This window comes from Pinus tabuliformis, chromosome 2_1 (genome assembly GCF_031772625.1).
Source record: "Pinus tabuliformis cultivar Carrire ecotype Pingquan chromosome 2_1, CPIR1, whole genome shotgun sequence".
In the NCBI taxonomy this organism is placed as follows: Eukaryota; Viridiplantae; Streptophyta; class Pinopsida; order Pinales; family Pinaceae; genus Pinus; species Pinus tabuliformis.
In genome coordinates this window covers 737,737,282-737,749,908 of record NC_142299.1, presented here as the reverse complement: position 1 = coordinate 737,749,908, position 12,627 = coordinate 737,737,282, and the positions used below count along the sequence as shown (strand labels likewise).

The window sequence follows — 12,627 nt, the reverse complement described above, 5'->3', positions numbered from 1 at the left end:
TCCAACTTGGATGTTTGACGTATACTTTCTTTCCAATGAAGTACACATCGTATCCCTTGTCCTATAACTGGGACACTGAAATCAGATTCATTCCTAACTGGGCACATGCAGAACATTGGTTTCTCGAATGCTGGTTCCTGCTTCCATCTGAAATGCTATGGTGCCTCTCCCTACTGGAGTACACTCCGTTCTATTTCCCATAGTAATTTGGAAGTCCATTTGTTCTTTTTGATAGCTCGAGAAATATTCTTGTACTCCAGTCATATGGGTTGAAGCCCCGCTATTAATGTACCAAACATCTGCTGACGCTGAACTTGCTAAGCATGTGAATTCTTCTTCTAATCTAGAAGATAATTTGGAGACATCTTGAGTTTCCATCTTTGTGCTTATTTTTCTAACGATCTCTGGTGCTATCCTGCCCCAGCAACTATTGTAGGAAAAATTACATCTTATCCAGAAGACTGCTCTACGCTGAAGCTTCTGCGTTGCTCCCTCTGTCACTGGCAAACCTCAATTCGGAAATCTTCCTCTTTGTCGACTCTCTCAGAGAGAGATTTTCTCATGAAAATTTTTCCCTCCTAAACTGGTCTGCAATTCTTCTGGGGATTCGATTTTATGCCTGTGAAGTAATTTCGAACTCCCTCCTTCTCTTCAACACTGACTCTTCCGGTCTGCACTCCTGCTTAACCTTGCTCTGATATCATGTGAAAATTTCTAAATAGAAATCCAACTACAGTGATTAATATTATTTCTTCTACTTATTAACTCAAAAATAAGTTATTCACAGTGTTTCTACAACAAATATCGAAATAAATTCTACTGCAACCTTCACAATAAAAATATTGCGGAAAGTGAATGCAAAGAAAAATATTAGCACAAGTATAATCATGATGGCACAGTTATTTTTGGACAATTGTCCCCAGAAACACCCATTGTGGGAAAACCAGTGCAACAAATGAGGGTTTCTTTATTAATCTTCAGCAAAAAAATCTCATGTACAAGATACAACCAGCAGAATAGAAGAGGATTCTCTATGAGAAACTTTACAGATACTTCTCAGCGCGTTTCTGATCCAAGAGAGGACTTGCTGCCCCCTCTACGTCTCACTGCGCCAACTTCTGTGTGGGGACTGCGTAGTCCCAGCGTCACACTACCTCTACGTTGTCCCTCCTCTGCGTCACAACTTCTGTGTTGTCCTTCCTCTGCTCTGCGTCTTCTGCTCCTGCACTCTCGACTGATGCAAATGCCCTCTCTCTCCTTCTCACCTGCAACTCTCCCTCTGATTTGATTTTCTCTTGCCGAACTTCGACGAGTGAGAAAATCAATCTTACTCGGGTAACTGAGTATCTGCCTCTAGTGTTCTCTTCCAAATGCCCATCAATGTCCTTCTTATGATACTCCAGTTGAGAACCAACAACCCAAATTAGATTCTAATCAATGGCTCAAATCATTTGGACTTGACCTTCGTCTTCTTCTAGAAGTTACACCCACAGTTCAGATTAATACCCATTAATTATTTTAATTTCCTAAGTTTAGACTTAGGGACCCATTAAAAATAATTAATTATTTTAATAAAATTGTCTCCGGGTGGACTTTCCCAAACGATTTCTAGGTATTGTGGAATACATGTGTCTAAGCCTCCCTGCAAAATTTGAGACTTAGAGCACATTCGATGCTACCAGAAATCAACATATTTATCATGAAAGGTTTATTCAGATTTTCATATGATATCACTCGATAAAAAACACTCTAATCTAGCTCACACTCATTGAAAGTGTAACTGTAAGTATTTGGCCATCATTGCATTTGATTTCACTATTAGAGGTATGATATCCCATTTTGCAGAAGTCTAATATAGATCAAATTTTGGCATTGCAATGATATTATCTTTGCATATAGCATCACAAAAGTCTTGGCAAAGTGACCCCAGTGGTAGGTTGTTTTATTCACATAAGGAATTAATTGCATCGACTTTCCTTAGTCACTATTCATAAATCACAAGACCTGATCTAATGATTTTCTGATTTAGCAGAAATTCTGAATTTGTCACTGAAAATCTTGCTACGTGGTTAAGTATTTCATGTTACATCACTTGTCTTTTGAGGTCTCATTATCTGCATTAATCATCTAATTAGCATTTGAAGTAATTACAAGAGCACTAACCCCCCCATCTATTAAGTGTTTAAAATTATTTGCATTATTAGCAATAAAATTATTGAATCATTGGACCATCTTGAAGGTTTTTTAATTGTCTCTAGTAAATGTCATTGGCATCTTGTATTGAGGATCTAAAGTTAAAATCTCTCGTGGTTATTGATGATATCTCTTGTATCTTGTTGGCATTTTATATCTCGACACATTTTCTTATGTTTAAGGTACTTGTTGAGATAACGTATATTCAAGCCATCTAAGCGATCGTAATTCAAGAGGCACTCATATTCCTTGCACATCATCCTAAGCAGCAGTTGTCCATCCAGTTACTTGGTGTCTAATTTATCAATAAGCGAGAATTTGACTCCATAAGGCACTGGTCTCAATAGTAAATCCTATCTTATATCTTGCTTAAAATTAACCAAGTGGCTAGGCCACTCAACTGTGTCTCCTAGATAAGTTGGTCCCCAACTTGTCTCTCATTTCATTTTCCATAGGGACTACCTCCCCATAGCCTATTGTTGGGAGACGACTAGAACGGAGTGGGTGGGGATCAGAGTGACATCCTCCGCCCTGAGTGTTGTTGCATGCCTATAAAATCTAGGCGACAACAGGGTGCATGCACCCAACCATGGGGGACGCCTCCCCTTGGAACACTGCTCTTTACTCACCCTTCGGAGTGAAGTTTTGTTTATCAAAATATACTTTGGATTGCAAAGTCAGACTTATGATGTAATCCATTATCATGTATCTAGTCAAGGAAGCTAATATAAGAGCTTTGATAAAGGATTTTTTGTGGCAACCCACCTACTGCGCCTTTTTATGGGCTCTATTATTTCGTATGGAGACCACACTTAATATCCAAGGTGATCCACATAGCGGTACATTTAAAGCATCCCATTAATTGACAAGGTCGGAGGTCCTACAATAACTATACAGCTAATTCAATATGTAATGTTCCTTTTTTTGGTATTCCTTATGGCATGGATAGGATGGACTTTCAGAGTTGGGGGCAGACAGGTCACAGGTGCAGGTTGGCATCCTCAGTAGGCCCAGGGGCTTTTGGAGGGGTTTTGAGGAGTTTTTATGAGGTCTGATGGCATTCACTTTATATATTCCATCATCTGCACAGTTTTCCTTCTGTTCCATGGCATTCTGACAACTTTCAAAAAACAGAGTTATTAATGGGCCTGACTCAATTAATTACGCTTAAGGTGGCATTTCAGGAGGAATACTTGATAGACCACCTTATTGTAATAGCTCGTTGGAACCAAAACGAGAAGATCTACACGACGAAATGGTTAGAAGTGGTTTTCAGTGGCCTGAGGAGACATAGTGGCCAATTTCCCCTTTTCCCACATTAAAAGGAATATTTTAATTGAAATAAAAGGGAGAAAAGTGCTCCATGATTAAAATAATAATAAAATAGGACGTTCTAGAAGGGTCCATCAAATTTATAAAAGAGGAGGAGGAGGCCATTAGAAAACATCTTGGATTTGATATTTCTTCTTGTATGAGAGGTTGAGAACCCAATTCTTTACTTCATTGGTAGCCCCAGGACGGAAACCCTCGGGTGTGCTAGTGGGTGTTGGACGAAAACCCAACAATCTTGAGGAGATTTCACTCAGAAATCTCACAGTGCTTCATTGGAGTTTTGGAGAGAGCAGTTTTGCAATAGCAGGTTTGTAGCAGTCTTCTCACCGAGCCATCTACATCATTGCTAGAGTCATTCATCAGTTGGGTCAAAGATCTTTTTCTGGGTTTTGCTCTGCTTGCTTGGAAAGCTTAGGTTCCACTATTCCTTCATGTTGATGTACTCTTTCAGTGGATTAATAAAATGGATCAATGATTTTATTGGCATCTATTTGTGTATCAATTTGTGGATTGCATGTTTATTTGCTATTATTTTGTTGTTCGAGTTCATTTATGGTATCCACTGTTAAATTTCCCATTAGGGATATTACAATCGTATCAGAGCCTTGATCTTGGCTTAGCCTGAGGGTTTTTCTAGTTTTCAACTGCAACCATTATTTGGAGGGATTTTTCTGGAGAATTTGAAAACCCAATTCCTGCAACAAAATGAGAATTTGTTAAAAAAAAAGAGAAAAAAAGGAAGCTCGACAAATTTCCTTATTGAATGTGCAACAAAATTTCACTGAAATTGTCACATGGGTATTAACTATAGGGAAAAATTCATATGGTGGCCAAATTAAATTAGCATGGACGAATTATGTGGGTCATGGTAAATTTTAGGGGAGCCAAATGTTATTTTACGGAAGGCAAGTGTTATTGATTTGGTAAAATTATCCAAGCAAAATCGACATTATTATTTCCAAGGTCGAATTCTTTTTGTGGAGCCACAAATTTTTACAAGTATAGAAGGGCTGAAATTCAAAAATTCGCTGAGTTTTATAAAGGGGGCAAATTTATTATATGGTACCCAAATTATTTTTACCAAAGGAGTCGAGCTTAAATTACTTTGAAGGAGTGAATATCCAGCGAGCCGTCCAATCAAATCAGTGATGGAAATGATCGAGTTCATGCGAGGGTCGGGTCGAGTTCACCATTAGTTGGAGGCCGAGATTGATTCCAGTGGGCCGTTTTGAAAATTTCGAAGGCAGAATTTGACCAAGGTTGCAAGGCTGAAAGCCATCATTTGCTAGACACTTGAGCACTGTTAGTACAAAGAGGGTTGAAGCAAAAAATCAAGGGCCATAGAAGACCATCTAGAGAAGCCGCATTTGCAGAGGGGCGACATTAATTTTGAGAAAGACTTTAAGGAGGGTCTATTTTCATAACTTGGCACTAAGGAAAAACGCACAAAAAAAAAAAAAACCAATTTTGGAGACCGAGTTTTGGAGATTCATTGTTTGATATTCTCCTTCAAGTTGTATGTGGGTTTCCTTCCATAAATTCTCAGAATGTCATAAGAGGCCGAGTTACCCACAAGAAAACAACCATGTTGTTTTGAGGAGCAAGGATGAGTTAATTCTGCCATATGGTCGAATTTCCCTCAGAGATCAAATCACATCAGAATTTATTTGTGGATGCCAAGTCGTTCCAGACCAGAGAGAAAGATCTCATGATTGTTTTCATAGAATCGAATCTGTGGGTATTTTCCAGCGAATTATTGAAGATTGTTCGTTAAGAAACCCGAGAAGCAGATCTCTATAACAGGAGTGTTCATTATGAAGGAACCAAAATCATTGTTGGAAGGAGAAAACAAATATTTCTCTCTGTTGTCCGAATCTTTGAGGAAAGAGGTTGATTCTGCTACCAAATGGAAGTCAAGCTCCCACAATAATGAAAGTTGAGCCCTAGCTTTGAATGTTGGTCGATTTCCTTACTTCTCTTGGACGGGTTTAAGATATTAGAGGCCGAGACTGTGGTTCAGGGAAGAGAACAACTTTTCCTCTCTGCGTGATTGGTTAGCAAGCTTTAAAAAAATGATGAGCAAAGTTTACCTAGAACAGTGGCAGCATACTAGGTGACTATTATCAGCCCATTTACTCATATTTCAGGACTGCGTGCGAGAAATATTACTATACCTATGCATGTATCTCTACCTTGTGAGTGACACACTGGACCTGAGCTCGTGGAGGTACATTTTGGAGTATGGTTCGTTGGCTTTTCTTCTATGCACAGTCCCTCCATATCACAAGTAGGTGAAAGACAAGTTTATGGTGGCAGCTGCTATATCAGGTTCCATTGTTCCTTTTACCGTGCAAAATCAATTTTAATCCCAGAACTGTGTAAATTCCAGGTTCCATATTTTGTTCACTATGTTGTGTTACTGCTAATTTTAATTTTTCCAGTTGGTAGACAAAGAGACAATAATAGTTGATTCCTGAGTGTGTATAATAGCATTGGAATGGGTGGGAATGAGTTGCACTATTGAATATCAGTGGGTTATTTCTGTCATGCATAATAATATGTGATGCTCCAGTTAATGGTTAAACTCTGAATTAGGACCTGGCATCTCAATTGTATCACTGTACCTGAAAATCAAACTATATACATCACACCTACAGTAGCATGTTAATGTCCAGTCTTGAATTACTATGGCCATTTTGTATGAACCTTGTAATAATGGAGTATATAAAACATTTCATGCACCAACACAGCAGTCCCTCAATGGACCACAATATAGATCAGAAAATGAAACTAGCCAACAAACCTTTCTCAGAAGAGATCAATGCCATTCTTAACCATGACCAGCAAGAGATTTGCAGAAGGAACTGATGATTGGACACAAAATCCTTGCACTTGGAACAGATTTGAAACACATGAAGGTTACATTGAAGGCCCTTTCCAAGTTAGAAGAACTAGACACACTCCTTTCTAAGGTAAACCAGTTAGAGGGGAAGAAGTTGATGAGGGCCTTGAAACCCGCCATGCTAGCTTTAATACAACCCAAGTTTTTGGAGTACCCTTGTGAAGGGATCACACTTCCAGTTGTCTCTTGTCTTAGTAGCATCATGATGCTAACCGCCCCTATAGCTCCTTACAATGATGATGTTATGAAGAGAGTCTTCAAGCTGATGGTAGAAACCTTACTAGACTTGGAAAACTCCATGGGTCCTACATTTGGGAAGAAGCTTCAGGTTTTGGAAATTATGACCATGACCAATACTTATGAAATCATGTTTGATCTAGAGTGTGATGACTTGATTCTGCAAATGTTCCAATACTTTCTCAGCATTAGGAGACATCATCCTAACTCAGTCAAAACATACATGCAGTCCATCTTATCATCATGTAGGAGAGGCCGTGATGCCATTTGCCGAGAGTTGCAGTCTTGATTGTTGTCCGTTTGGAGGAGAGAGTAGTTGGTCTCACCTGTTGCTTATGAGCTAGCCAAAAGGTTGGTTGAGAAAAACATAAATCTACTCATGAGGCAGTTGACCAGGGAGGAGGAGTTGAGGGTTGATGGGACATGTAGCAAGAACGAGTTAAGAAGAAAGGGTCTTTGCTTCGTCTACAAGGAACCTTGGGGACTTGACCAATCATGCTTGAGTGACAGAGAGGGGATGACAGAGGTAGATCAAGGGAAGACTCATTCTGACCATCCATATGAGGATTCTTCGGGAGGACATCAGTGGGCATTTGGGGATGATGGCAGCAACCATGGCATGCTTAACTATCTGGTGGATAGGTTTGATCAACAACAGATTATTCCCATGTGAGGACGAGACTAGGGAGGTGATCTACCAATGGCGATCCAATATGGTGAGCACATAGAGGGGTTTGAGCAGACTTGTAGAGATGATGACAGTAGCCCAGATATACATCCATGTTCGATGAGTCAGCGTGCACAGCACACACTGGAGCACAGTATGTGTGATGGGCCATTTTTTGAGAGTCATCTAGTGGCTCATGTTGAGCCCATAGTGGAGGATGAGCAACAGTTCCTAGGGTCAGCCATTAATGAGGGGCATACAGATGTGCAGGCAACCAGCAGGGTTGTATTCCTAGCAGACACATGTTGTCAGAGCGCAATATTTGCAGACATATTTCCGCAGGAGGTGCGAGGGTCTGACGGGATAGTTTTGAAAGAGGTCGAAGTTTTTAGCTAGATGAGGGTGAATCTTTTTGAGATAGTGGTGCATCCATCTTTGGGCCGACCCACTGATGAGGTGCAGGTACTTGCACAGGCAGCTAGCAGAGTTGCAGTACTTTCAGGGAGCATCCCTCTCCAGGAGTACATAAACATGGGTTGTAGCACATCTTGCCCACATTGCCCATTATAAAGCGAGGGGAAAGTTTCCTTAAACAAATATTGTTGAGCAAGGACCCATATTAGCATAGTAGACTTGTTTCTTACACAGGTGTCCATGCATTGGATTGGCGAGAGATCATGAGCTGGTACCCTATTGATGGAGTATCATTTTTAGTCAGGAGCATTGCACTGCAGGAGCCCTTAGATGTGAGGGATACTACATGCTCCAGTTGGCAGCAGGATGTAGGTTGGCCACTCATCAGTATTTCAGCACAACATCAACATGGTGAGATTGACCTTGGTTTATGCCAAGGGTTGGATTGGAGAGAGGTGATGAGTTGGTACACAATGGATGGAGCAACACTCATGGTTGGAGTTATAACACAACGAGAGCCATGGAGCATTGATACTTGTTCTTGGTGGCATTGGGATCCAGGAGGATTGGTTGATGATAGGTTTAGTTAGAGATTAGTTTGGGATCCGAGCATTGAGGGGTCCATTCATGGTGGGTTGACACAGAGGCATACCATCACCCAGTGGTTTGTATGGGATCCGAGCATTGAGGGGTCCATTCATGGTGGGTTGACACAGAGGCATACCATCACCCAGTGGTTTGTATGGGATCCGAGCATTGAGGGGTCCATTCATGGTGGGTTGACACAGAGGCATACCATCACCCAGTGGTTTGTATGGGATCCAGGCATTGGGTCTCAATTACATTGGGCCACCAGACTGGTCCACAAGTTTGCATTGCTTGAGGGCAAGCAATCTTGGGGTGGGAGGATTTCTAATGTTCCTTTTTTTGGTATTCCTTATGACATGGATAGGATGGACTTTCAAAGTTGGAGGCAGACAGGTCACAGGTGCAGGTTGGCGTCCTTAGCAAGCCTAGGGACTTTTGAAGGGGTTTTGAGGAGTTTTATGAGGTCTGATGGCATTCGCTTGGTATATTCCATCATTCGCACAATTTGCCTTTCGTTTTGTAGCATTCCGACAACTTTCAAAAAATAGAGTTATTAATAGGCCTGACTCGATTAATTAAGCTTAAGGGGGCATTTCGAGAGGAATACTTCGCAGAACACTTTAATGTAATAGTGCGTTGGAAGTTGGAACGATAACGAGAAGATCTACAAAACGAGATGGTTAGAAGTGATTTTTAGTGACCTGAGGAGGCATGGTGGCCAATTTACGCTTTTCTCACATAAAAAAGAATATTTTGATTGAAATAAAAGAAGGAAAAGTGCTTCATGATTAAAATAATAATAAAATAAGAGGTTCTATAGAGGTCCATCATAAAAAATGAGGAGGGGGCCATTAGAGGACATCTTGGATTTGATATTTCTTCTTGTATGAGAGGTTGAGAACCCGGTTCTCTACTTCATTGGTAGCCCCATGACGGAAACCCTCACGTGTGCTAGTGGGTGTTGAACGAAAACCCAACACTCTTGAGGAGATTTCACTCAAAAATCTCACTTCATTGGAGTTTTGGAGAGAGCAGTTTCGCAGTAGCAGGTTGTAGTAGTCGTCTCACCGGACCATCTACATCATTGCTAGAGTCATTCATCAATCGCATCAGAGATCCTTCTCTGGGTTTTGCTTTGCTTGCTTGGCAAGCTCAGGTTCCACTATTCCTTCATGTTGATGTACTCTTTCAGTAGATTAATAAAATGACTCAGTGATTTTATTAGCATCTATTGGTGTATCAATTTGTTGGCTGCGTGTTTATTTGCTATTATTTTGTTGTTCGAGTTCAACTCTGGTATCTACTGTTAAATTTCCCATTAATGATATTACACAATACAATACAGGAAAATTGCATAGCCAAAATGAAATGGACCACTTTTCAGTGACGGGTGTAGGTGTAGGTATAACTGAATCCTCGACTACTCTGAAGACGAAGTGCTTAAGGTGGGGGGCCTTTTGTGCCCCAGGCACAATTCTTAGATATTTAATTATGTTAATGATTAGTTATCTGTAGCGTTCTCCCATTTTGTATCTAATGGTGGGCAATGCAGCCTGCCGTTTGGAATGACCTAAGTACTAAAATTTTGTAATTATTTACTCGCTTTTCAAATTGAAAAGATTCAAATGAGTTCTACTTTTTCTTTAACTATGATTGATTCCTCGAGACTTTCCCTTTGTCTGCAAAGAGTGTGAGAAATGCTTTATTCTGATGCTTAGACATCGAATGATGCTAGATAATTTAAATTCGTATGCGATCCATCCGTACGGAAAGAAAGAGACTTTTTTTATATGTCAATTTAAAGAAACTCATCAACTTCAATTTATTTGAGGTGATTTATGAATGAATGAAATTTTATGGTCTATCATATCATCACATTAAATATAGTCTATGCATCATTAGCTGTTTTTTGCTTTTTGTAATTCAATTTTCTTATTATTCCAATTAATGTTCAAATTAATGATGAGCTGACTCAACCTTCTAACAATCTCTTTACTGAGAAAAACCAGTTAAAAACCATGCCAAAGAAAATGTTAACATACTGTTCTAACTGTCTCTAGCCCAAAAATTTAATATGACAACCATTATAAAATTGAAAAAATCTTGAATGTTAAAAAAATTTCTCTAAGAACCTTGATAAAGGATTTTTCGTGGCAGCCCACCTGCTGCGCCTTTTAATGGCTTGGTTATTCTGTATGGAAACCATACTCAGAATCGAAAGGGACCCACATAGTGGTACATCTCAAGCATCCCATTAACTGATGAGGCCGGAGGTCCTACAATATCTATCCACCAAAACCACTACAGCACAGGAAAATTGCATAACCAAAATCAGATGGAACCACCTTCCATTGACAGCTGTAGTTGTAACTGAATACTCGACTGCTCTGAAGACAAAGTGCTTAAGATCAGGGGCCTGCTATGCCCGAGGAACAGTTCCTAAATATTTAATTGTATCAATGATTAGTATCTATAGGTGTCTAATGCAGTCTACAGATTTGCATGAACTAAGCACTAAAATTTTGTAATTATTTATTCGCTTTTCAGATAGTAAAGATTCAAATGAGCTTTATTTTTTTTAGTGAAATGCTTTATTGAGACCTTATTATATGTCAATTTAAAGAAGCTCCCCAACTTCAACTTACTTGAGATGATTCATTGAACGAATCTCTGGCACAAAGAATTTAATATGGCGATCATTTTAAAGTTGATAAAACCTGGACTGTTAAAGAAAGTTTCATACCTGGAAGAAGAATGCGGTCACACAGGTCAATAACCTCGGCAGCTTCAGCTGAAAATTGGTTCAGAATATGGGAAGAAGAGCCAATTGCATGGATCTTATCGGCTTTTATGAACAGAGCCCCGTTAGGATAAACCCTGAACTCGGGATCCATGGTAACTATCATGGCATTGTGAATGAGAGTGCTCATACTTGCAGGTCGTTCGTACTTCTGAGATTAAGCCTCGCGCCTTTGCGTCGAACCTCGTTATAACATGTTTTGTGCGGAAGTGTTGTGCCTCACGATATATGTTGACCAAATTGAAAAGAATCCATTGTAAGAGTTTTTCCCGTCTAAATTGCCTTTTAATTTGTATATTTTTTTGGGAAAAAAATAGAAACACATAAGCATTTTATTTTAGAATGTCATGTCTTTAAAGATAACAGGAAAGTAGCTGATTTTTAGGATAATGTATTTGTGAATTTTTATGAGAAAAAAGGCAGGATACATTAACCGAATAAAAAAGTAATCTGTTGTATAATCTATTTGGCTGGCAGACATTAATTTTATTTTATTTTTTATCATTTAATTTGTCCAAATTTTTTATAAAAACTTGTCGGAATCAAATTTAAATTTAAAATGTTAAATTTCAACATGTATCATGAATTTTTCTAGTGCTAAATTCATATATAACCTGTAAAAATATATATATATATACAACACAATAAAAAAATTTCACCAAATTCCGACAGAAGGAAAACCGTAAATCGTCTCAGACAGGCCAGAAACACTGAAATGTAATTTTTAAGATTTATTTAATTGTTCATTGAAGGTGAAATATAGGTAGTTTATCCGGAATCGAATTCTAGAAAAAGGTACGGATTGTATAATATATATTCGATGGAGAGATGCATTGTCCCGTATTAATTTTATGGGGCAAAATCTTGAACACAGATTCGCTTTACGTTTCCAGACATATCATATTTGTGTCCGGATACTTCATCATCGGGTATTGCTGCCACGTTGAAATATTCTCCTGCAATATTCAGTGTAATACTCACTTTGTTTACTTAATTTAACCACGAATGACCCGGAGCGATTACCATCTGAATAATCAAGAGTTAAGGCAAGAGGAGACTTTGTTTAATAATTAGGTGTATTATAGATACATGTTTTTAAGAATAATTAATGTGATTTATCTTTATTAATTAATGTGGTTTATTTTCAGAAGGAAGATGAATCATATTGGTGGGTTGAAAACGATAACCAAATTGTAATGATATAATTATTCTGAAAGACATTTATTTACAATATAAATCACAAAAATTAAAATCTAAGTGTATTATATTTGTATTTATTAATATATATATATATATATATATATATTTTAAATTAATTTTATAAAAAAATATGATTTTAGTTATTTATAATTTTTGAATTTTATATATAATAATAATGGTAATAAGTTTAAAGTGTCTATGACTTTTATTTTTATAGTGTTTTTTACTTATAATTTATCTGTTTTGTTAATTTGTATGTGAGGTTTTTATTTTATTTATTTTTATTTGTGTTGA

The 12,627-nt window shown here is 38.4% G+C and overlaps 1 protein-coding gene across 2 annotated transcripts in view; it reads right to left on the bottom strand.

Moving 5' to 3' along the window:
* Positions 1-11,400, bottom strand: part of LOC149202697 (uncharacterized) — a 451,520-nt gene extending 440,120 nt beyond the window's left edge. The window contains exon 1 of one of the 2 annotated variants that reach the window (XR_016253903.1): positions 11,077-11,400. Coding sequence is in view for 1 of the 2 variants with exons in the window: in XM_089403210.1 (XP_089259336.1) it covers positions 11,077-11,263 (187 nt within the window). In the remaining variant the exon portion in view is untranslated. The remainder of the gene's footprint in view (positions 1-11,076) is intronic. The other variant, XM_089403210.1, reaches the window with a different exon arrangement.
* Positions 11,401-12,627: the final 1,227 nt, after the last annotated feature.